The 25330-nt window shown below is 45.1% G+C and overlaps 1 protein-coding gene across 3 annotated transcripts in view; it reads right to left on the bottom strand.

Moving 5' to 3' along the window:
• SLC37A2 (solute carrier family 37 member 2) overlaps positions 1-25330 on the bottom strand; it is a 928549-nt gene that overhangs the window by 338363 nt on the left and 564856 nt on the right. For all 3 annotated transcript variants that reach the window (XM_078682149.1, XM_078682150.1, XM_078682148.1), the window contains 2 exons: positions 18757-18774; positions 18061-18228 (listed from right to left, as the gene is read on the bottom strand). In XM_078682149.1, coding sequence (XP_078538275.1) covers positions 18061-18228; positions 18757-18774 — 186 coding nt within the window. The remainder of the gene's footprint in view (positions 1-18060; positions 18229-18756; positions 18775-25330) is intronic.

The following is a 25330-nucleotide window of genomic DNA, read 5'->3' as shown; positions in this document are numbered from 1 at the left end:
GTAAGCCAAGGACTTCCTGCCCCCATTATGTTGTGGTCATACACTTCCCCAGTATAGTCACCTTAAAGGCTTCCCAAGGTACTCCAGCAGATTACACCATTCCTTTATTATGGTAAAGTATTCCTGCTTCCCTAATTTTTTCCAGGAACACCTGATCAAGGAGTGCTCTGGGCTGGAAGTGCCACTGGCGCACCGGTGCTAGTTAGGCCCAGCCCTGCAGCTCCACCACTAGTGGGATATGGTCCGATAGTGAAAGGTCCAGGTACTGGGTCTTCCAAAACTCTGTGCAAATCTGTTCAGAGTGAATGAACATATAATCAATTCCTTAAAAATTCCCATGCGGTGGGGAGTAGAGGAATAACCCTTTGTCTGCCCATGCTGGGCCCTCCATAGCTCTAATAAATCAACAGTGCTTTAGATGACCTACCTAATGTCCTGGCAGTGGTCATATAGCTGCCCAAAATTCTATCTAGTACACAGTTACAATTACCCATCCATATAATATCATTATGTGTTTTTAGCGACAGCATGTTCAGCACTCCATCACAAAAAATCCAGAGTGTTTATTTTAGGATCGTATGTGTTTAGTAGTATTTTAGGTTTTCCACAGATCTCCCCAACTATATATAGCCACTGCCTTCAGTTCAGCCTCCACTTTAAGTGGGACACCAGCACCTACCCTCAGCAGCACCTCAAGTGCTGAAGAAGTGAAGCTGTAATACCACAACCTGCCCCCTACATAGCATGTATATTTTGGTGTTCCTGCAGCAGCAGATGAAGCTGCTGCAGCATCATTAGCCGTATCTGATGCTTTCACAAGTATGACCATATTCTCTGCTGCTTAATGGTGTGCTGTATCCCTTTAACATTCTAAGAAAGTGTTATCCCACCCATGTGTGTAGGAGGGAACGCGTTCTGTTATCATGCCAACCAATCATTCTCTATAAACTGTATAGCGTCTTCAGCATGATCGAAGAAGTGTCGCTTCCTCTACACATCCACACGGAGGCGCGCCGGGGGCAACAGTGCACAAGGCAATCCATGTTCTCTCTGAGCTTCCCTTTTACTTCCATGCACAGTCTCTGTCTTTTCTGAGTTGACATGCCGTAGTCAGGATAAAGGGAAATCCTGTTCCCATTGAATTCTACATTGCCTTGCTGGATAGCCACCATCAGTATACCCAGCTTGTCCTTGTATTTCAACATCCTTGCGACCAACATACATAGTAGTGCACCAGTTTTTGGCCTACCACCAGGGGTTCTGCATGCTCTGTCCACTGACCATGCTCCCTTGCCGTCCAGCCTCGGTAGGACAGTGGGCAACCATGTTTCCAGGAATTGTTCCACTGGTGCGGACTCTGTTCCTTCCAGGAGGCCAAGGGTGCGCACATTGTTGCGTTGAGATCTATCTTCTAAATCTACTGACTTGGCTTCCTGTATCTGTAGACGTTTTTCTTGGTTGGCTGCTTGGCTAATGTACATTCCTAGTATCTCATCTGTTTCCTCAGCCCTGGTGCCTAGGTCTTTTACACATTCTCACATCTTGTCCATGTTTTGGGGCAACAGCACCACTGTAATAGCCCCCCCCCCCCAACTATCATTTCCGTGATGAGTTTGTTACCTCCAAGTTTAGGTTCTTTATTCCTTGGTTAGAGGGAGGTACAGCCTCCCCCATGTCAGATTACTCATTAGGAGTCCAACTCTGGGTCATCCTGGCCAGTCTCTTTTCAATTGGATGGCCAGTTTTAAGGGCCTTTCCTGGGCCTCCCTTGGGTTTAGGTGGCATCCTTGTCCAGTGACTCAGCTCCATTAGTCCCCCATCTGAGCACCCCAGGATCGCCATTTCACACTCTGCACCCCATGGTCAGCCAATCAGAGTTCCTCAGAATATATAGCAGGATCAAGGATTCATTGCATATTGCATATGGAATAGGGGGGCACCGTCGGAGCATCACCGGGGCAAGTCGGCACATGCGGGGAGGGTACAAGTGCCTCAGCCTCTGTGAATATCACTCGGACTCCCTTGGCGGTTTAAGATTATCTCCCTCGGTCCGCAAGGCAGCAACCCTCACCATTAGCCTCCAGCCAGGCATCCTCTCTGTCAGGTGCGCTCCGGATGTGCACCGCTACTGGGGTATACGCTGTTAAAACGTGGGGGGTTGTGGGGGGGGGGGAAGAGTATCGCTTCTTTCTCCATTGTATATCATTGGGCTGCCAGTCTCCAGGTCCAGCATATGGTATCACTGATACCTCCCCCGGGGGCACTAGGCCGCACTGCTCACCTCTAGTCCTCGCCGGGTCTCTCTCTGCACTGGTCCGGCCCAGCACCCCTCCTGAAGAGGTCACGCTGGCCATCCGGCCCCGGAGCGTTGTTTTAGCTTTGGTGCAGGCACCAAGCCAGTTGCAGTCATGCAGCGCCCTGAGCCTCTCACTCCATGTGCCCGGGTCCCAAGCTCCAGAGTTCGTCCAATGCAAGCATGACCGCCCGCTGCTGGCACCCTTTGCCATAAAATCGCAGCTTCTACTCAATCTGTGCCCGAGGTGAGGGCTACACACCCTAGCACCAGTCACTCCCAGATTACAGTTGATGGGACCAAGGGGGTTCCTAATGCATTTGTTTGTCAGAGCTACGGGTGGCACATCTGTACAGGCAGCCATCTTGGCTCCTCCCCAGTACACTGCATCCCTGCATTTCAGAACCACTTTCTTCATCCACTGTAATTATAAAAAAAAAATGGATCCTGCTTTTAAACTATTTATGTCCCCACGCATCAGACTATCTGCAACTTGGAAACACCACTACTTACTGAGAATCAAGATGGCGGATGCGTGCGCATCCGAGTGAGCAGCAGAACCGTGCTTGCTGCAAGGCGCTCTCACCTGTAGCTGTTGTCCGGCGCTCGCTCTCCTTTCTCGGACACTGACAGAGGTGCTTGAGAGCTCTGGGCGGATCTTTCATCTCTAGTTTCACGAGCATGCGGCAGGATTTTCTTCACAAATATCGCCGGTACTTGCAAATTGCTTGGCGTTTGGCGGCCGGTACCTCGGGGCAGTCTTTGAGGCGGAGTCAGCTGGGCGCTGGACGACTGCTGTGCTGGGCTCAGGATTCCTCGAAACCAGGTTACTGGCGGACAGTCCAAAGGCGAAGGAGCGCTGGGGAGTCGGTCACGGATTCCCTCGGCGAAACCAGGTGTTACTGACGGGCAGTCCAAAGGCGAAGGAGCGCTGGGGAGACGGTCACGGAGACGAGGACCGGTGATGGGTCCCAAACCAAAAACACGGGCAATGACTGCTGCAGCAACTATTACCGGTAAGCCAGGTAATCCTGGAACTGCCTTAAAAGTTGTAAATATCGATTTAGAATCCGTGCAGGTTGACAGTACTTTGACTATTCCGGCTATTCCCGCTACTCCTCTCAAGCTGCCCGAAACCGATCCATTGCATGCTGGGACCTGTAGTGGTACTGCTCCTAAAAAAATAACTGGTATGTTTAAAAAGGGAAATAAGACATTGAATAAGGAGAAGGAGAAGACTACTGGCGACCAACTGGGCGATTCTGAATCTCAGCCGATAAACTCTGGAGATAATCTTGCCGAGGCCGTCAGTGGCAGCGCGAATATGGAGGCGTTGGCTCCTCCTTCTGGCTCTTCGATGGTTTCACAGACTGCTACCATCCAAACCGCAAGCATTGCTAGCAAGGGCACAGCTACTCTCTTTGATCAGGGATCAAACCCTCAAGGCGTGACTTCTGATGTTATTATTGCTGGCAGCACTATTCACACTAACTCTCAGGAGGAGGCTGATATTATTGGGGACACGCAATCAGTTGACTCGGCAGGGAATTTTTACTCAATGTCGGATTTATCTACTGCATTAGAGCTGGAGAGTTTGGACGGGGAGTGGAGAGATGACGTTAGCGCCTCTAGCTTAACTGGTGGGGCTCAAGAAAGATCCAGCTCTTCCATTGAAGAGGGAGTAGATAATGGCGACTCTCCTTCTGCTCGAATGGAGTGGGGGGCTGAGGAGAACACGGTTCTTAGGGGGACAGGTAGCGGGATCTCCCCCTCAGAACTTGAAGCTGACAAGAATTTGGGCTCTCCTGCTCTCATTACCTCTGCTGAGAACATTCCTCCAGATCTGGCTGATTCGTCTCAGAGTTCTCAGACATCCGGGACTACCCTGGATATGCTGTATCAAGTGATGGTGCAGCACCGGGAAGAAACCAGAGCTGAGAATTTGCGTACGCAAGCAGCAGTACGCAAACTTCAAAACTATCTAAGGCGAGTAGTAAAAACGTGCAATGAAACATCCGCTAGAGTGCAGGAGGCTGAGGTGAGGATTTCTGCTATTGAAGATGTCTTGACTCAGCAAGGCTCTCAGCTTTCCACTCTTGCTAACTTAAAGGAGGACTTCAATTGGAAGCTGGTGGACTTAGAGAACAGGTCTAGGCGCAATAATTTGGGCGTTTTGGGTATTTCCGAAGGAAGTGAGGGATCCAATGTCAGGCAGTTTATTATTGAGCTCTTTGCTGAAGCTTTCCCGGAGTTAACCCAGTGGCAGTGGGACCGGGAGCTTCTGAGAGGTCACAGATTCCCTTTCCAACGCAATAAGAACTCTGGCAGTGCCTCTAACAACCATCCAAGAGCCATTCTGATCTCTCTGAACAACTTTCTGGCACGTGAAGCATTGTACGATCTAGCTCGGCCAGATCGTAAACGAAGGGGAAAGGGTCTGGATTTCTTTGTTCGTCCTGACTATTGTCATTTTACTGTTCAACAACGATGGCAGTTTCGCCAACGTATTCCTTCATTTCATGCAAAGGGAGCCCAAGCCTTCCCTCTTAATCCCTCGAAACTTAAGGTTATATTTAAGGAAAGAACACATTTTCTAACTTCAGAGAGCGCAGCAAAGGATCTATTATCCAAAATGTGATGTCTCAAACTGTTTCTGTCTTTTTTTGATTGCAAGGCTGAACCATTGGGGGTTTATTGTGTTTACTGACCTGCTTGGACTTATAATCTTTGGTTCTCCAGTGGCTAGGCCTTTCTTTCTTTCTATAAATTAATTCTTTTTTAGGTGACTGTTTAGCAGATGGGAGTGCGCAGCGAGACGCATTATGCTTCTCAGACCATCTTTTCTAGGGACTGCTCAGTCCCTTTGCCTTCTTTGGGTGGGGTTGGTGTTGGGGGTGGGAGGGGGGGTTAGGGGTAGGGGGGGGTGTGGTGGTGGGGCAAGCAAGTACAGGTTTATTGCAAGTAATTGGCATTGTAAGATAGCTGGAGAAGACATGTTTGTTTGTTATTATCAGACAGGTTTAAAGCGGGGGCTGCTAACTAAAAGTGAGACATATAAGAAGTGGGGAAAACAAAAAATGCAAAAAAAAAAATTGTAAATGGCTAAATTAAGGATTTGTTCTTGGAACATCTGTGGCTTGAATAACAAGCAAAAAAGGGGTATGTGTGCTCAAATCATTTATAGTATGAAGATAGATGTTTTGTGTTTGCAAGAAACACACCTGATCTTGAATAATAGAAAATGGTTTAATGATCTGGGTATGCATCTCCTGGGATGCACAAGTCAAGGTACTACTACGAGGGGAGTGGCAGTGCTTATTAGGAAAGGGCTAGGGTCTTGCAATCGTATTAAAACTGATCAGTATGGAAGATGGGTCATAATAGAACTCTCTATAGATGGTAAGCGGTTAACTATTTGCTCAATGTATGGCCCAAATTCCGATGATCCTGATCTTTTACATTTTCTAAGTATAGAGTTAGCTGGATGGCCCACTCCATTAGTACTGTGTGGGGACTTCAATATTCATATTGATAGAGCTTTTGATATAAATTCAGAGACTCCCTATTCTGGGCTTAAGAAGAAGATTTACAAGTCACTAAGAGGCTTAGCTATAGAGTTTGGCCTATCGGATGTGGGGTTTGTTAAAAGAGACATGTCACCTGGGTATACATTCTATTCAGCCCCACATCAGAAAATGGTTCGTCTAGATTATTTTTTTATTTCTTTGACACTTTTGAACAAAATCACCTATGAGATATTCCCGAGAATAATCTCAGACCATAATCCTATATTAATAGAGATCAAGCAAGGATCTGGCCCATCCCCGATTATAACTTCCTGGACATTCGAATGCAAACTTTTGGCAGACTCATTGTATATCGAACACATGTCTAAATGGATTAAAGAATTTTTTGATATCAATCAAGGTACAGCTACTACTCAAATGGTTTGGGATTCGTTTAAGGCCGCGGTCCGGGGAGAGACTCTATCATACTCTATTAATAAACAAAGGTCCTCTCGGGTTAAACTCGCTACTTACTATAAGACAGTACAAGAATGGGAGGCTAAATTAGTTTCAGCTATCACTGCAGCTCAAGACACTGAGCATATCAAATCAAGACTGGCTATACATAGTCTAGGCTGCATGAAGTCTTTGCGAGGAAACTGGCTGAGCAGGCTACAGTGTTTCGCTCCCAAGTTTATGAAGTGGGGGAAATGACAGGACGGATCTTGGCCAAGAGGCTCGGGCAGCAGGGAGTATTTAATACCGTGAATGAGATTCAGGATGACTCGGGACTAATTTATAGTCAACCTGAAGAAATCCTGGAGGTCTTTCGCTCATTTTAGAGTAAACTTTATGCGGAGGAAAATCTATCGTATTCATCGGAGTCCCTGCTAAATTTTTGTGGGACTGATAATATCTCTAAGTTAACTGATGTTCAATCTGCAGCACTAGACGCAGAAATTTCATGGGATGAAATAGAGGTGGCCATTCTCTCGCTGGCCACCGGGAAAGCTACAGTGCCAGACGGTATACCCTTAGAGTTTTATAGGGTGTTTAGACATCTCTTGAAACAAGATCTCCTTCAGACCTGTGTAGAGGCTCAAAATGCGGTAGCACCTCCATCTTGGAGCCAATCAACAATTATGGCCTTCCTCAAGAAAGGTAAACCCCCTCTTCTTCCCTCATCCTTTAGACCGATATCGCTCATTAATGCGGATAGTAAGATCTTTTCGAAGATCTTAGCATCCCGCATATCGGGGGCAATTTCTACAATAGTCTCGCCTCTCCAGCATGGTTTCATCCCATCCCGGGATACCTCGGACCATGTTAGGCGCGTAATCACCTTAATGGACCGGGCCAAAGTGATGAGATGCGATCTTGGCATTACCCTGTTGGATGCCGAGAAGGCATTCAACAGGGTAGCCTGGTCATATCTGTGGGAGATGCTAGCAATGAAAGGGTTTGGCCCACAGATAATTTTAGCTTTAAAGTCTCTTTATTTGACACCCACATCTTGTATAAAAATCGGTTCAAAAAAATCTGGCCTTTTTTCCATTTCCAGAGGTACCCGTCGGGGTTGTCCTTCTTCCCCACTTTTATTTGCCCTTTATATAGATATATTTTTAAACAAACTGAACTCAGCATCGGAAATACCACCTGTTTCTGTTGCCAATACCAATTATAGAGCGCTCGCTTACGCCGATGATATAATAGTGCTTACAACTAGTATCCAGAAAGCTCTCCCAGTGATAGAGGACTTGGCCACTCACTTCGGGGCTTTCTACGGCTATAAGTTGAATATAGCGAAAACTCAAAATGTATTTATAGGTCAGACTCCCCCTCCCGTCGATTCCGCTAGTACCGGTAGCAACATATCTGGGTATCAAAATTACATCCCCTGTATCAGATATCCCAGCCATAAATTTTAACCTGGTTTTTCAAAAGGCAAATACTACACTTGAACGGATTGATCATTTTCATTTATCCTTATTTGGCCGGAATAATGTACTCAAATGATTATACTTCCCAAATTTCTTTATATGTTTCGATCTATCCCTTTTGAGTTTCCTTTGATCTTGTTTAAGCAATTGGAAAGAATGACATCTAGGTTTCTTTGGGGCTACAAAAAACATCGTAGATCATTTAAAAAGATGATTCTACCAAAATCTAGGGGGGGGGTGGGGAATTCCATATTTTTTGTACTACTATGTCGCGTCCGTTTTACAGTTTCTCTCTCCTTTGATTATTGGGGAAAAAGCAAGGATTCCTCAGAATCATTCACCTTCAATATATGAACTTATGGGGGAGGAGCCAAGCTCGCGTCCGAGATGGCCGCGTTTTAGCTCGGCTCCGTTCGCTTTCCTGTCTGGAACGTCTATCCTGTGTTTTATCCTGCCCCGGGAAGTATTCTTTGATAGACTATGGAACTACGACATTTCACAGGCACTTACCGTTTGATCCGTTTGTTCCTGGGTGCCGCGGATCCTGAGCTGTGCCCTTGTCTGCTTCGGGGCCTCCGGAGCGAGCGGGCCTGACACTCCTTGGCGGCACCCGGGCGGGACGGAGCGCTGTGGCCGGCACTTGGTGGCGGTGTGGGTTCGGTCGGAGAGGCCGATGTGCAATTAGACCGGTAACGGCTATCCGGGCCTGGTCCGGCGGTCCTGCGGCCTGGTGTTGGGGCGCTGCCTTCCATGGACGGGGTTGACCGTGTATGTGGCTCGTCTCCCCTTTGTTCTCCGGTCCGGCCATTTTGAGTCCCTCCGCCCGGACTCGGAGAACGGAGCCGGTGGCGTGTGGGGAGCCGGCGACTCGCCTTCTTCTGGTGGCCCCCCTTCCTGCTCTGGTGGTGCCTCTGCTGGTGGTCGGCTGTATACTGTTTGCCCCGCTGGTGCCCGGACGGGGGTCGGAGTTTGCCGCGGCCCCGCCGGGCTTCTAAGATGGCGGCCGGCCCCATGTCTCTCGGCCTGGCCGAGACTGGCGATGCTGGTCCGCCGCATGGCACGTTTGCTGAATACCGTAAAGGTGATCCTACGCTTGGCGACATCCTCGCCGCCTTGCGCTCCTGGGGCGCTCCCATGGGCGCACTTATCATTGACCTGGAGGAGGATCATTTTGCCGGGCCTGCTGGGCCCCCCTTGGTTGGTGCGGCTTCATCTCTGTTGTGTGCTGCTGGAACTTTCCTGGAGGTCGTGGGCCCGGCGGCTGCCGTCGGAGTGGGTGTACGGATCTCTGCTGCCCGCCTTCATCCTGAGCTCCCCCCTGTGCCGGGGGTCCGCCGGCCGGGTCCCGTCCGGACCGGCCTCGTTGGATCTCCCTTTCCTTTTTTGCCTCGAATGGCCGAACGAAGATCCTGTGATTGCTCCGCCGGATCGGCGTTCCTCATATTGTCGCTGGAACTGTGCCTGCATTGCCTGATGTGGTTGCCGTCCCTTCCTGTTCATCCGGGTCGCACTCGATATGGCTTGTGTGGCTTGCCGATCGGACTCCCTGTTATTCACCTCCTGTTTCGCATGATTTGGTTCTTTGTGCGTTGGACGACTACAGCTTGTGATAAACAAGGACAGGGTTGAGATGAACTTGCCTCGGTGGACTATTATCTTGCGGTATGGTCGGATGATCCGTTTGTAATTGTATGACTATGTTCGATTCTCCTTCATGTTCCTGGAGTTTATCCTTGTGCTTACTATCTTCCCGTGGGCTCTGAGTATTTTCGGACAGGGGGGAGGGAGCTGATGGGGTTTTGATAATATGGCTCCTCTCCCGTTGTTCCTTCCCTGTTTTCCCTTCTTCTTTTTGTCTTTGTGGTTCTTTCTTACTTTTCTCTTCTATATTTCGGGTTCTGATTAGGGCGACAGGCACGCTGCCGGGGGGTAGGCCATAGCCTTCTGCAGGGGTGCAGGGTGGGATGTGCGGGGTGGGGGGGGGGGGTCTGTTGTGTTGTGTTTTCCCCTCATTCTTTTTGGTTCTATGGCTCTTATGTATCCCCTCTTTTTCGAGACGCGGTGTCGGCGTGTGGCCCCCTGGGGTGTGTTTGCTAGCATGGGCCTTCTGGTATTCCTGCCGTCACTGTTTACTACGCATTCATTCCTCCTGTTACCATTAGTTCCATGTACCGGTCTATTCTCGAGTGCTTCGTTAGCCGTGGGGCGCGTGCAGTGATGCTGCGTTCTTACTTCTCCCCCCTTTTTTTTCCTATGTCCTTTCCCCCCCCCCCCTTTTTTCTCCTCTCCCCCTTTTTTTCTTTCCTTCCCCGGGTTGTTGTAACAGAGGGCTCTTTGTTTTGCAAGTCTAATTTTAGTTTTGTGTATTATTGTGTGTTTTTGTAGTGGTGGGAGGGCGCTGGGCAGCGGTTGCAATTGCTTATTATTGTGGGACTCACGTTCTGCCTTTACCAAAATGTAACTGTTCTTTTTGAATTTTTTTTGCGTTTCATACTTCTGCTTGCTCGCGGCCCACCACGGCCCTCTGGACTTTAAGGATTACCATTATTCTGCGACACCCTTTTTTCTATTATAAAATCAACCTTCTCTCATCCTGTTCGTGATGTTTGCTCAGTGGCTTTTTGCCTTTGCTTCTTGTATGGATTGCTGTGATATCCTCTTGATGCTTCTGTACTGCCTGATATGTTTCTTTCATTGTGGTGGCCGGCCCGATGGGTTGGAGGCCCGTATCTGTGAGCGCTTTCTGTACAATAAAGGTTTTAAAAAAAAAAAAAAAAATATATGAACTTATAATGGGAGAAGAGTGTCGGGGCTGCTTCCTCAAAAATACAGAACCAAGCTACTACAAAAAAAACTAAATTTAAGACACTGAAAGCAGCCTCTGGGGTATGGAAGATAGTTAGGCCTCAACTGGGAATTATGAAACTTTTGATCTATTCACCCCTCTCTGCCTTTAAAATATTTCCACCTGTGTTCCAGGATTCGGTTATATCTCGATGGCGAAATAAAGAAATCTATTGTGTGAACGATCTATGGCATCATGGTTGGTTACTTACCTTCTCGGAATTAACAGATAGATATAATCTTTCGACTCAGGACTATTTTAAATATTTACAGATCCATAGTTTCTTCAATTCTTTGTCATCATTGGAAGTTTCTGGCATTGTCAGGATCCCACTTATTGACAATCTGTTTATTAAAAAACGGATCGGTCATTATTATAGAGTTCTTCTGGCTACATGTCCAGATGATTTAGCTGCTTATGCAGCAAGATGGGCCGAGAGGCTAGGTACTGAAACTATCCGCCTAGAAGAATCAATTGCTTTGGCTAATACCGTCTTGATTACTGGCAGATCGCGCACTCAGCACTACATGGCCCTTTATGATTTATATTATACGCCCTTGAAAATTTCTAAATGGAGTGCGACGGTTGGCATAGCATGTAATAGGTGTGGCTGTCAGGCCGCAGACTCGATACATATGTTTTTTGCTTGTCCTCTGTTAGCTCCCTTTTTAGAGGCAATTCAGACATTCTTGATTACAGTTTTATTTGATGTAAGTTCGGATACGTTACCAGAGGGAAAACAAGCTCTCTTATTTATATCTATGGCCATAACTAGGGCCTGTATTACACAAGAATGGATCAGCCCCTCTCCTCCTTCATTTGAAGCTTGGAGAGCACGTCTTTTAGCCTCTTATAATATTGAGGAAGCTATATATAGAACAAAAGGTAGAAGGAAAAGATCCTTTGGAATGAAAATCTGGGACCCGGTTCGGCAATGGATTCAGGGGGAGTTGGCTTAATTATTTTAATTTGTCACGGTATATATTCTACGATGTTTCTTTTTGGAATGTGTCTTTTTGTTCCCCTGTATTTGTTGTTTTGCTGCTAAATCTTATTTTTTTTGTATATTTGTTGTACTAGCTATGTTGCAGTAATCTTGTACGGCTTGCAATAAAAGTACAAAATGATAATAAAAACATTTTTAAAAAAATAGAGAATCATTCATTTCAAAACTTTATTCGATTCATAAAATGGATCATAAAAGTGCTGAACATACAGATCATCATACCTCATAAAAAAAGAACATTTTGAATACACAATTTACCAAAATTTGTAAGAGACATAATAAAAGGACCATTATAAAAATATAAGTACATAGTTTTGGCCAGAGAACATTATATACATATTAGTACTAACCATAGCCCTTCCTAATCTTTAACGAAACTCTGGTAAAATGTAACATGGCGCAACAGATTTCAACAGAGGATAGTGATGACAGGTAATCATACCCTTCCTTATAAGTGCAAAATTGCCTCCCCTTCAGAATTGGTTTAATAAACCGGATTCTTGGTTCTTGATATAAGGAGCAAAAGAGGACCAGATGGATGGTGCTTTGGCTAACCCTGTTATTACATGGACAAGGGGGCAGCCTCTCACACCAACCCTCTTGTTTCGGGAAAGCAAGCAGAAAATGCAGAATATCCAATCTAAATCTTGTTAGTAAGAATCGCCATTGAACATTGAGAGTAAATGTTAAATAAAACTGAGTTTGGGGTTTACAGACATAAACATTAACATCGTCCAAAGATGGTGAATTCAATGATTTCCAATACATTGTCTTTATGACCGCCTTTTGGTTTCCCTCTATTTTTTCTGGCTTGTCATAAAAGGAACCCAGGCCAATCGTATTAAACATGTTACAAACATAGGACAACCAAGGGATCTGTTTTGAATTTTCTAAGGCCATGCAATCACTGATAATATCTTTAGTTAGTTGCAAGTCTTCAGATCGCCATATTTTGCCCCATAACAATAAAGGGGACAAACGAATAATATCAGAAACACTGACCAATCCCATTTCTTTGTGGCAAAAGATGTTAGAGCAACCTTTGGGAACTGATAAAACCCGTTTTATAAAATTATTTTCCACCACTTGTATCACAGTTGGAGTTTCAGTCCCCCACACCCCTGCCCCATAAGTGGCCACCGATAGACATTTAGATATATAGAGGGTTTTGAGGTGCTTTACATGTTTTTGGCCCAATTTACTACAAAAAGGGAAGATGCCTTCTATTGCCCGGGTCGCACTCTGGGCTCGAACCTTCATAAGTGGAGTCCAGCTTAGTTTGCTATTAAACAAATTACCAAGATAATTAAATTTCTCCACTTTTCCAATTGTGCGATTATTTACCACAAACTTCCTAATGCTTGACCCTTTGGGACCACAACACATTACAAAAGATTTGTCAAAATGTACCTTCAGGTCGAGGTCCAGCATGAAAGTATTGAAGGCATCTAAACATACCTGCATGCTATTCCCAGTCAAGGTCATTAAGACAGTATCGTCTGCATAGGAAAGCATGGGAATACTTTTGCCATTAATTTTTGGAAAGTCGCAACCATGGTCTAATAAGTGCTTTTCTAACCCGTTTGTGTATACCAAAAAGAGGAAAGGCGCCAAAATGCATCCTTGACGCACACCCTCAGTTGATGGAATCGATTCTGTCATTTCGCCTCCAGGGCCAAATCTAACTGATACAGTTGTTGCTGCATGTAGCCTTCGAAGCAATGTAACCAATGATTCCTCGAAGCCCATGTCATCCATCATCTGCCACAACTTATGTCTGCAAACAGTGTCGAATGCACTCGACAGGTCCATGAAGGCAAGATGTATTGCGGACTTTTTTGCCTTCGTGTACTTGCCTATAATTAGTGCCAAGTTCAGGCACTGCTCGACAGTCCCCTTTCCTCGCCTAAATCCATATTGGGAATCAACTATGAGACCTATTGAGTCTGCCCAGCTTTCTAATCTAGCTAGGATAACCCTGCCCAGGATTTTACATGAGGCATCTATTAGGGATATAGGACGATAGCAACGTGGATCGCACCTATCACCCTTCTTGAAAATAGGCACTAAAATCGCCTCCTTCCAGGAACCAGGGATGCGCCCAACCACAACAGCCTTAAATACATTCAATAATAGGGGTGCCCACAATTTCACATTGTGTTTAAAAAGGTCCAAGGGTACAATATCTGGGCCTGGAGCTTTTAGTAATAAACCCTTCTCTATAGCTTACTCAATCTCTGTCAGTGTAAATGAAGAGCTGAGGGTCAAAGCCGAGGGAGATGACGCCAGTTCCCCTGTACTATCTGAACTTGCCGTTATTAAAATAGAATTTGGATTAAAGATCTTAGTAAAATGTAGGACCCATTGTTCAGCGGTGAGCTGCATCGCTATAGTTTCTTTATTATCATTCTTAAAAAGGGGGCGATTTAGGACCTCCCAAAAGAGTCTACTGTCTTTTAGATCTGCAGCCTTTTCAAGGTCTTCCCAAGCATTGTTTCTTAGGTCCTGCTTTCTTTTTACGATAGCCTCCTTGTAGGCCTTTCTACTAGTTCTTACCAATTCCCTATTTCTTGGTTTTTGGTGCAGGGCTAGTTTTAGGGATTGGTGCGTGGCAGAACAAACAGAGTCAAACCATCTAAAGGCCTTTTGGCCACCCTTTCCCTTGGGTTTCCTAAGGTGCTTTGCTACATGCCCACATAATTTCTCAAAACACTCAATAACCTTATGGGGGTCAGGTGCTGGGAGTAGACATGATTCCATTTCCGATTTACAGCTAACAAAAATATCTTCCTCCAATTTTGTCGCATCTACCTTCCCCCATTTTAAACTAACTCCCTGATTCTTGCTGTACTTAATTGGCTGGTCCCAAATCTTTGGTGATTCTTGTACTGGGAGGCACAATGACAACATTAGGGGGTTATGGTCACTTGCGGGATTAGCCACCACCTCGAGCTTTTCAACATATTTAAGAAAGTTACTGGATACAAGAACAAAATCAATGGTACTCATCTCTCCCCTTGTACCCTGAAAAGTTGGTATTTGTGGTATGTTGGGGGCTGACCAGGGTTCAACCACACACAGGTCATTCAAGATGATAATATTGTTCAATGCATCCCCCTGGGGTGTGTGTTTGAAGTGGATCAAGGGCTGTGTGTTTAAGTCTTCCAGTCCACACACATTTGAATCTCCAAAACTGCACAATGAACAGTTGAAATCGCCAACCCAAATGATAGGCGATAAAGGGTGCTCGCTTCGTACTTTACCCACTGCATCCTCCAGACTTTCAATTACCGATGTATCATGAACATTAAAGATATTGTGATACCAATTGACTAACAGTACAGGTTCTGGGAAAAGATGTTCTAGTAACAACAATTGATACCAATTTGTGTCCACCAATTTCGAAGTTATCAACTTCTGTAGTTTTATGGACAACGCTGTCATTATGCCGCCCTTTGCCCTCCCAGATGTCGATGGAACAGCCAAAACATTAAATGATTGAAAGCCCTCAATGTCATAAGCAGTCCTTGTCCAAGTCTCCTGTAAACACAGGATCCCCTGGGCTTCTACATAATCCAACCACGCATCATCCTCCAATCTCCCAGCAAGTCCAGCAATGTTCCAAGATATTAGAGACAGCCCCGGTTTCCCATGAGTGCTTCCCAGGATGTCTCCTATATTTGAAATGTTTTGTCCAGACAGTAATGTGTGATTCTCACGACCCAGGATGTTATCTCCTCCACTAGTAACATCATTCTCTGCACATGGGGGGCCGATACTCACAGTATCACAATCGCCAGTCACCGCAACTTGATTGATATTGCGGACTATCCCCGTGTTTTTACTCTTTCCCAAATCTGGCACGAAAGGTACATTTCCCCCAGACCTAGATGATGGTCAATCTACACCGTCCATACCCATTAATGGATCGAAGCGGTTTCTCAATGGGATATTATTATTAGAAATCCATCCTGGGTGTTCTTCGCCCTGATACCTTGGTCTTCGTGGGTTATGCGGGACTTGTGTAAAAGGACCCATACTCGGTGGTCCCATAAAGGGGCCATTTATCTCATGCCAAGGGCCACAATAATTTTTTTTGCCTTGGTTAATGGTCAAGTTATGTACCCAACCCGAGTGATTACTGCCGTGTGGTCTTTGCCCGCAATGGTTGGGGTTTGAGATGGTATAATAAAGATTTGGGTAGAAATATTCAAGTCCCACACACTGGATGTCCCCCATCCTACCGAACCTTGCTTTGCTACAGATCATATCCTTAACCCAGATGTCTCTAAAATTAATCAGGATACAATCTCCCTCCAGATCTTTCTTACTTGGCCCAACCCAGGGGACCCTCCGTACACTTAAAATTTTTGTAGCAGTGTCTTGGGAAAGGGGCCTGTTATTGTTTAGCCAAAATTTGGTTTTATTTAGAAGGTCCTCCATTTTCTCATATTTATTCGCTGCGATTTGTGGAACACCTGTCAAAATTGCCATATAGGGAGCAGCCTCAGGGGGTATATTTACATAGATTTGTTTACCAGGCAGGGGTGTTTTACTAAGGACTAAGGGTTTACTAACCGGGGTTTCTTTCCCCTCAGCATTTAGCATGGCTGGGGCAGCTGTATTTACTGGAGTTGCTACCATCAAAGAGTTCTTTAGCTGAGATCCCACAGTAGTTTTAGATAAAGTAGCTGGCACTATACAAGGGGTAATACCATTAGAAACTGCAAGAACTGCAGTTTTCGCTTGCTGAGATTGTAGCTGGATTTTCTCAGCACTCTTTTTTAATGTAGTAATGTTATTACACCCAGTAGCAGCAAGTTGTTTACTATTACTATTACTATTATCTACAAGACTCTCCAATAGAGCTGTATTTTTAGATGTTAAGAACTCTAGTTGGTCAAGTTTTAAGTTAATAATTTGGGTTTTTTCCATCAGGGGAGTCAGCATACTTTTTACCAGCTTCTCTAGACTGGCCATAAGATCCTTATCTTGTGTATGGGTTGGTTTTTTGTCCTGATTCGAAATACTTTTTTCCCACTCCGAGAGCTGAGATCCTATATGTGAGAGTTTCACTTCAAGGGGAGTTAACAGTTTCTTGAGTGTTTCCCACACAACAGTCAAAAATTCTACATCTTTCCCTTTTATGATGCAAAGTGGAACCCCATTAGTTTCGCTCTCTATTACGAGATTAGTGTTTTCTGATCTTAGTTCTGGGGGCTGAGTGTTACTCACTGGGGGTGGATCTAATGGTAGCAGAGATGGTGCCTTGGTGGATAGTTGTGCCTTCGCAATCTTTGCTTTTTTCCTTGCGTAGGCTGTTATGTATTTACGCTTCCCTTTATTGTATGGCCCTTGTTGTGGGATACAAGAATTCACCCCGCCCGTTCCATTTCCATAGATTTGGGTGTTTGCGCCGTTCCCAAAGGGCCGCCCTCACCCTCCTTCTGTTCCCCATCAACCCCGACCATTGAAGTTATTAAAGAATTAGTAGATACTAGTGGCGACCCCCCCTTTAATATAGATGTGGTGAGTGCTAGTGGCTGGTGAATATCTGCCTCGGTTAAGATCAGGGTAGCAGCGGGGCCTATTGGACGGTCAGGTGTTTTAGCAAAAGCTATAGACCCCAGGGAAGATTTTTTGGCCGCTGATAACTCCTGTGATAATCTTCTAGCAGCATCTAATTCGATGGACACTCTGTGCTGCATTTTGGCAATCTCAGTGTCAATGGCTGTATGGGTCCTGGTGATAAAGTCATCCAGTGTACCATTTTTCAGTTTGGACTTAGCTGCCCTATCTTTATACTCACGAATTGACATGGTGGCTGGTCAAATATTCAAACTGGCAGAGCAGATATTTACCGAGGGTTGGGCCAAGGAGAGTGGCCCAGTCCAGTCTCTCCCAGCCTCTAACGGCCTCAAACGGCCCGCTCTTTGCCCGGTCTTCGCCCCGAGCTGCGTCCCGCGCTGCGGGAGAATAAGACCTTAATATAGAGTGCGTTATGGGCGGGGGGCTGTCCAACAGGGAGAGCGGACCGGAAGCTGACACTCGGTCTCGCAGGGACTCCTGGGTGATGGAGTCCCTGCACGCTCGCAGCCCTGCTAAAGCCCTCAGCCCGGTTTCCTCACTCCTCGGCGCCCCACAGGATCAGGTGACCAGCCCTCACTCTGGCCGGCGATGCGGCACCCGAGAATCATTATAGAGAGTACGGTGAGCCATAGTTGTGAAACTCCTTTACAAAACTGTCTGTACTCATACAGCTAAATATTTTAATAAATAAGCTACAGGTACTGCTTGTCACTAAAGTAAAAGAGTACAGAAGGCTTTGAAATTTCCCAGCTGAGAATTTTCAGAATCCTTTTAATTGGAAACTTGCTTCAGAAATGAGGGCGGAAGCTTCATCACTGGTCCAATCTTTAAATGTGTCAAGTAATTGCGCAAAGATGTCATTAAATGTGTTTTTTACTAACCGGTATTCTGAGGGCTCCGAGAAAGCTGATAGCCTCTGGATGTTCAACTGGACGCGATTCGTTAATAGACACCTCAACTCTAGTCTCTATGCGGTTGTCATTGTGGAAAATCTCCTCAGTGCTGCTGTTTGGCAGTTGTGGATTCTGCAGGTCTTCTTCGGAGTTATTCTTAAATACACAATATATAAAATACAAACATTTCAAAACTGAACAAGTTAACCAATGTGGTCACTTTGAACCATCTATGCTTGTTTCTACTTTAAACTTAGGAGCAAAATCCAGCCACATAAAAGTATGCTTCTCCTTAAACACAGAACACCATCTCGCTGGCCCCAATTTTCAATTTTCACAAACAGATAGGACATTCATGAGGTTCCTGTTGTATATATAAAATTCTAATGTTTACCAGTCAACCTCCTCTGTACATATGCACACTGCAAACAAGCATATTTCTATGAGAATCCTTGATTAGTTATGTTGCTCAAGGGCTAAAGGCAACTGTGTACGCTGAAGAACCAAGTCTCAGGATATTTTAATTAATATTCTATCCTTGACCATCAATCTAGGATAAAGTAAACTACACTGCGAGATACTTTTCCTTGCTATCTGGTACCCCAAAATTAGAACACAAAGTAAAAATTGCTGTAAAAGTACTACGAAAGCGAAAAACCAGATAATGCTCATTTTGGTTCTTACCTGCAAGCCCTCGGTTTCCTAGAAGGGTCAAACAAGAATCAAGATTAACCATGTGGACAGAAATACATTATTACATTATTTATAGACTTTATACAAGATAACATTCTAGAAGTCAATTGAACATTTGCTAAAAAAATCAAGTCTGTCTACATGCATAAACATTTTCGGATACATTATTTATATCTTCAGTTCTTATGATAAAAGAAACCTCATGAAAATTCAAGTGTTCGCAGTGGGCACCAAGATGATATGGCATGTTCTGCCCTGCTCTCAGAGCATCAATTCTGTGTTCTCATTTTCAATATGACAATTGTGTATTTGAGCTGGCATCGATCAGCCTATGGAGGGAGCCACTACAGCAGAAGAAGCAGGAGTGCACAAGCAAAAATGTCACCAACCCCCAGTGGATGTCTGGATGTGACATCACTGGAGGATATCCGTAACCATCTAGCACACAGACATGAGCTCCAGGTATTTTTTCAGCTCCACATCGAGGTGTGCAAAGAGGAACTTGGGAAAATCATGACAGCAACACAAATATCACACAGCTTGGGGACCTTAATATTCACAACATTAGACCACAGGAAAGGAGGAAGGTGCTGAGCAATCTGCTGGAAATATTGTTACCAAAGGCAAGTAACTTTCTTCTAGTGGAATGCAGTACCTAGGTTGGAGATGGGATTATGTAGTGCTGGATAATCAAGGAAATCATACAGTGCCTAAGAGGTGAGGGAGCAGTGCTTGGCAAAAATATGCAAGGACTACCGGGTAGTGGCTAGGGAGAAGTCTGCAACCAACAACTCTTCAAAGAGCAGTGCAAACAGCCAAGTCCCAGTTGGAATGAGCAAAAATACCTACTGGAAGGTCTTTCTTGGCCAAAGAAAAGCAGTTAATTACAGAGGATGGCAAAGTCCCAGTTCAACAACATCTGGCTCAGGGATAGCATCTCGAACAGGTCTTGCCAGATATACAGGTTTGGAAGCGAAGATCAGTACAGGCCTCAGGACTCATCTGTGAGGAGGTAAAGGAAGTAAAATCCTTGTCTGCCTCTTCAAGAGGCACCACTCCTATGTCCCCTTTGTCCAGCAGGGCAAGGCCTTCCATCTTCAAGAGATAAGGGTCGGCGAGGGAATAGAATAGCCTCCGCTAATCAGCTGGACAACCCAGTTTTGTCAGCTGACGCAATGCCAAATGCTTCATGTGGCCTGGCAGACTTGAAATTATAAATTTTGCATGTGCCCAGAAGGCATAGATTTATTGGAGTAAAAGGCAGGTGGCTTTAGTTGTTCAGAGCGCCAAGCTGGTGGAGACAAAAACTCTGCAGCTCAGAGCATTAAGCTTCTTGGACTCCTGCCCAGAAAACATATAGGAAAGGCTTTCGAATTCTGCTTTGAAGACGTTAGAACAACCAAACTTCATCGATGGATGAGAGGGCTAGAACGGTGGACCAACAGGAGCAGGTTGAAAACTGCATATGTACTGCAGGGGCAAAAATAAAATGTTTTCATGCAGTTTAAGAAGGTCTAGTGGAGCCTCCTTAAACAGAAGCTGGGACTCCGTAAAAGGTGAATCAGAATGTTAGATTTCATTGTAGCAGATGGCAAAGTCCATTCCGAGGTTCCGCTGCCTTTTGAACAACTGCTGTGAAAGATGCCACTTCCAACAAAGTAAGGGCGGGAAGGTGGGGGGAGGGGTGGGGTAGGGTAGGAAATGTGGTCTTCATTACTTTTTACATTAAAACTCTTACAACTTATTTCCGGGTGTACTTATCACCTCCTGGGTACTGTACTTAATTTTGCTACACACTTATGGAGATAGCTGCCACAAAAGCATTAAAATTCACTAATTTCAATTTACTAGGTGTTCACAAACTGCACTTCGATAATAGAACATGCCTCGCTGTGCTGAACTTCCTAAATGACATAGAAAGAACTGAATTTGTGAAACGAATCACAATCCAGATGTCCTCCGCTGCCTACATCTTAGACCTAGTGTTTTCAAATCTTCATAACCTTCACCATGTTTGGATCATTATGCCATTCCACTCTACAGTTCTGCTAGAAGACTGCGCCCCCACATTTGTGCCAGCTTTGCTGACTAGAATATAGCCCAAGCTCCTGTCTATTAATTTCTACAAGACCTTAGTTGCTGCCAAACCAAATCTTTCCACCCATTTGGCTGAAGCTTACTTAGCGGTTAAGGGATGGTTTACCTCTACACGTGATAATATTGTCCCCTAACAATATCGTCCACTTCTAGATGCTCTAAAGAAAGGCTGGAAGGTCTTGCAATACTTCTTTTGCAAAGCTTGTGATATAGAATGTAAATCACTCTAACACGGTCACCAACACTTAGCATAAAGTCATTTGGCAAACACGTATGGAAATCTATGCAGAAAGAATCGAGAGAGCATCCAACTCCATTAAGGAGATATTATATCAATATTAACTTATGAAGCCCTCAAACACCTATCTATCAGCACCTTGCTTGATTAACAGGTGTAACAAACTCACTGTTTTCGGTTTCCAAAATGTAAATATTTATTCTACTTTTCCTACAAAGGCAAAGAACAGCTCCTTTAACACCTTGACCGCTGCGCCGCTGCCACGCCCTGTGCTGGACATTCCAGAACAGGGCGCGGTCGTGACGGAACCGTTCCGTCATCAGCACAGCTCAGCCGTGACTGATGACGGAACGGTTCCGTCACCAGCATGGAAGGGGTTAATCCGAAATACCAGACACTGTGTGCCCCAGTCTTTCAGATGTTAACCTCATCCAAAAGGGAGATCTGCATAATCTTTCAACTCCATCGAGTCAGGGAATATATGTTATTAGAACGCATGTGATACATCCCATGCCATTACAACGCGGTCGTTACAACAACTGCGTTGTTACTTTGCATACGATTACATCGCAAGTCGGTACAACAACTTGCTGTAAGCGGCGTGCTGGATTAAGAATAGTATAATTTACTATTCCTACTCCAGTTTGTGCAACAGCAAGGAAGATGTTGGATTGTAAATCAAACACCTTCGGGCCCTTATAGCAAGTCGTTGTAACAACTTGCGATGTAATCGTATGCGATGTAACACGGTCATTACAACAACCACGTTGTAATGGCATGCAATGTATCGCATGCAAAATAAGCGATGTATCCCCAAGTCAGGCTCCCAATTAGACCCCGCTTCTTCTCACATTATCAACAAAGGGTCTTCAAACATCTACCCTATGTTGTGTGAGTATTTAAATCTTTTGATCTCCTCTGCGTCAGTCCTCCAATCATAGAAGCAAGCTGTTATCAGCCCAATTATGAAGAAATAAACTTTGGAACCCTCTAGAATAGAAAATTATTGTCATATCTCCTTGCTATCTTATAGGCCAGGATGGTGGAAAAACTGAAAAATAAGCAATTTTCAAGCTATCTTGAAAACCACCAGTTAATTCATTAGTCGCAATTAGGCTTTAGACCCCTGCATAGTATTAAATGCGCACTTCTCTCAGTTACGGAGAATCTACAGTTAACACTAGACCAAAGGGGTTTTTCTCCAGCCATCCTGCTTGATCTAAGCGTTTTACACAGTTTCCACTGCACTTATCTGGCTTGCTTCCTTCTTTAAAAATTGCTCTCTTCAAGTTGTGATGAAACCTTTTTGCTATAAGTCACTAAAATTATCGTAGGGTAGTCCATACAAGGTTCCTATAAGTACTATACTTTTTCAATATTTATAGATGCCCCAAGCAGATATCATGGTATCATTCAGTTTCACCTTACATATGCTGATTAAACGCAGCTGGATAGATCACTCTTTCAAGACTCGGGTCATTGTGCAACTCAGCTGAAAATCTGCCTCTCTTTGGATGCTAAGTGGAAGGCCATAACTGACACAGGCAAAGATGGAAAAAAAAGACCAAGGTGATGGCACTCAATCAAAAGTATGGTCCGCTGTCTGGTGGCCTGATTCCCTGGGCTCTACTGCCACTCTGAAGGCCAAAGTGATTAACGTAGGTGTCTGGCTGGATCAAAAACCTACTTCTGACCACCAGATTAAAACCCTGCCGGCTATGGTCACCTTCAGACTGGACTACAGCAACGTTCTTTACCTAGGTCTCTCCCAGATGTTGAGAGAAACAAGACAAGATGCGTAAAGATAGATTAACTCCGCAGCTTGTCTATTTTGGATCATCCCCAGAAGTGTTCCTATTAAGGCCTGTCTCAGAGACATGCACTTGCTATCAATTGGCGCAATTGGCAAGAGGATCCAATTTAAGGCCTTGTTGTTTGCCAAGGGTGCTTGTTGGAATATAGGGTCTAGTTATCTTCACAGTTTTATTATGCTCTACCTTCCTGCAAGAACCTTTTTTTCCTCTTACTCTCTGTTGACTGTGGTTACTCAAATTAGCAAAACCATAAAGGGAGGGCGTTATTTCAGACACTTAGGGCCCCATTAGGATGGCGAGCAGATCGCCCCCGCAGGGCCGGCGGTAGTCACTGCTGGCCCACGTGGTGCATTGAAAGGCACAACCTGCAATGTTACAAATTCGCCATGCGCCCGCCGGTGTGGCGGGCGCATCCTAATTGGGAGTGTGGGACCGCCGCACCCTCAGCGGGCAATCCCGTTTCCCGGGGGTAAGTCCGCCCACCATACTAATGACTCCCTTAGCCTCCAAACTCTTCAAGAGCCTTCCTATTCACCTCTGAAGGAGCCCTACTAAACAAAATGTTAAAAAACACCTTATAACCTGGTTTTCCAAATTCTATTTGTTCATCTGCTAGTGCTTCTCCAGACAGGATCCGAACGCTGAGACGCGCTGATTGAAGCAGTCATGTGCTTTACAAATTTATAAAATTACAAATTACAAATGATACCTTCCCCTGATGACTCCTTGGCTGGTGTCAGCGTCAGATCTGATGGCCTGACTGCTTTAAAATCAGCATGGAAGAAGAGTGTGAGTTAAAAGGGGACGTCAACTTAGCTGCTTTCGGCTTCACCAAAAGGGCCAGGGTGGAAGTCCATGAAGGTGCAGCATGCTAGACCCTCTTGGGGAGTAGGCCAGAGGTGTGTAGAGCGATCCTGAAAAAATATAGCTAGCAAGTGGACTTCAACCTGCACAGGGTTGGACAAAGAAGCCTCATGGAACCATGTCTAAAATTTAGCATGGGAACCTAAATGAATAAGTGGACTTCTCTGTCCAACTGTAATGTTCATGTTTTTTGTGGGACGATCTCTTAGGAGAATATTTCTTGGAAGGTAATTATCCGTGAGAAAGGATCTCCGCTGTGAGTCTTCATCTAGCTTCAGCCCACAATAAGTAGGCCTCGCACCCCCAATGTCCCTCAGATGCATTAAGTTACCAGTGTCACAGGCAACATATGCTGATCCCATAGTCAGCATACAGTCTCTGTGGGCTCGAAAGGAAACATTTTCACGCAATCATCTGCAAGGCTTGGAGCCAGAGGCCCTATAAGGGGGCATTTGTCCTAGCCACTGAGGTATTTGTTTCTTGGAAGGTGAATGATCTGTGGGATAGGAATTTCCACTATAAGTCTTCATGCCATCACTAGACCCCTCACCCCCGATGTGCCCTGGATGCATTAAAGCACCAGAGACCTAGGCTGGTGCATCATATTTTGATCCCCAGACACTACATTCAGTTGTGGTGGAGTTGAAAAGGAACATCTAAATGCAGAATTATCGGCAACGCTTGAAGCTGAAGGTTCTATGGAGAGATATTTGTCCTAGCCGCTGATACATTTGTTGGTAAGGCACCAGGACCACATCGATGAAGTGCAGAAAAAGAAGAACTGAAGTCAGCACACTATTTTGGTGATGTCACATTTGGAGTTGGGAGTAGTGGCTGACAGTGCTAGTGAGTCACTGCTAGGGAAAAGTGTTTTCAGACCAGTCTGAAGTAGGGAATTAGTATTCATAAGTTGAAGAATGTGCAAGAAGAGGTTTTCATTAGAACTACACAATGGTTGCGGGGGTTGGCATTGGAGTGCGGGTTAGTTACAATGACACATAGGTGGATAAAGGCTAGGGTGTTATAAAGTTGGAGCCTGCAGCTAGGAAGAGGGAAGGTGCAACAGTGGGTTGATGAGCAACAGCCACTCCGATCTACAGACTGTACATTTCTATTTGATACCTTATTTACTTCGTTGGTGGGAATGATATTTAATACATGGTAAGCATTTAACCCTGGTAAGTAATATCCTGAGATTTCTACTGGCCATGAGCCTTCTCCTGACACTCATTAAGAGAGCTAGGGTTTAAATTAAATTAACTAATTATTTAATTAAGTGAGCCAGGGTTTAAATTAAATGCAGCGGGCAGATGTAGTGAACATGCATTTTTAAATCTAAATAGAAATATCCCTTAGCAAAGTCCCACTTGACATTATGAATATCTGAACTAGGCAGGAGGAAAAGGGGCTACTGCTCTAGATGGGATTGTCTGGGAAAAGTAGTGATGGTTCAGAGATCTATGGATGAGCCAGAAACACTGTGGACACAGTTGAGCAGTTACAGATGAAATACTGCCTAACTCCAGGGACTCTATTGAGTCCCCACCACAAG

This window comes from Lissotriton helveticus, chromosome 3_1 (assembly GCF_964261635.1).
Source record: "Lissotriton helveticus chromosome 3_1, aLisHel1.1, whole genome shotgun sequence".
In the NCBI taxonomy this organism is placed as follows: domain Eukaryota; kingdom Metazoa; phylum Chordata; class Amphibia; order Caudata; family Salamandridae; genus Lissotriton; species Lissotriton helveticus.
The sequence above is the reverse complement of the archived record's forward strand: the minus strand, read 5'-3'. Positions and strand labels throughout refer to the sequence as shown.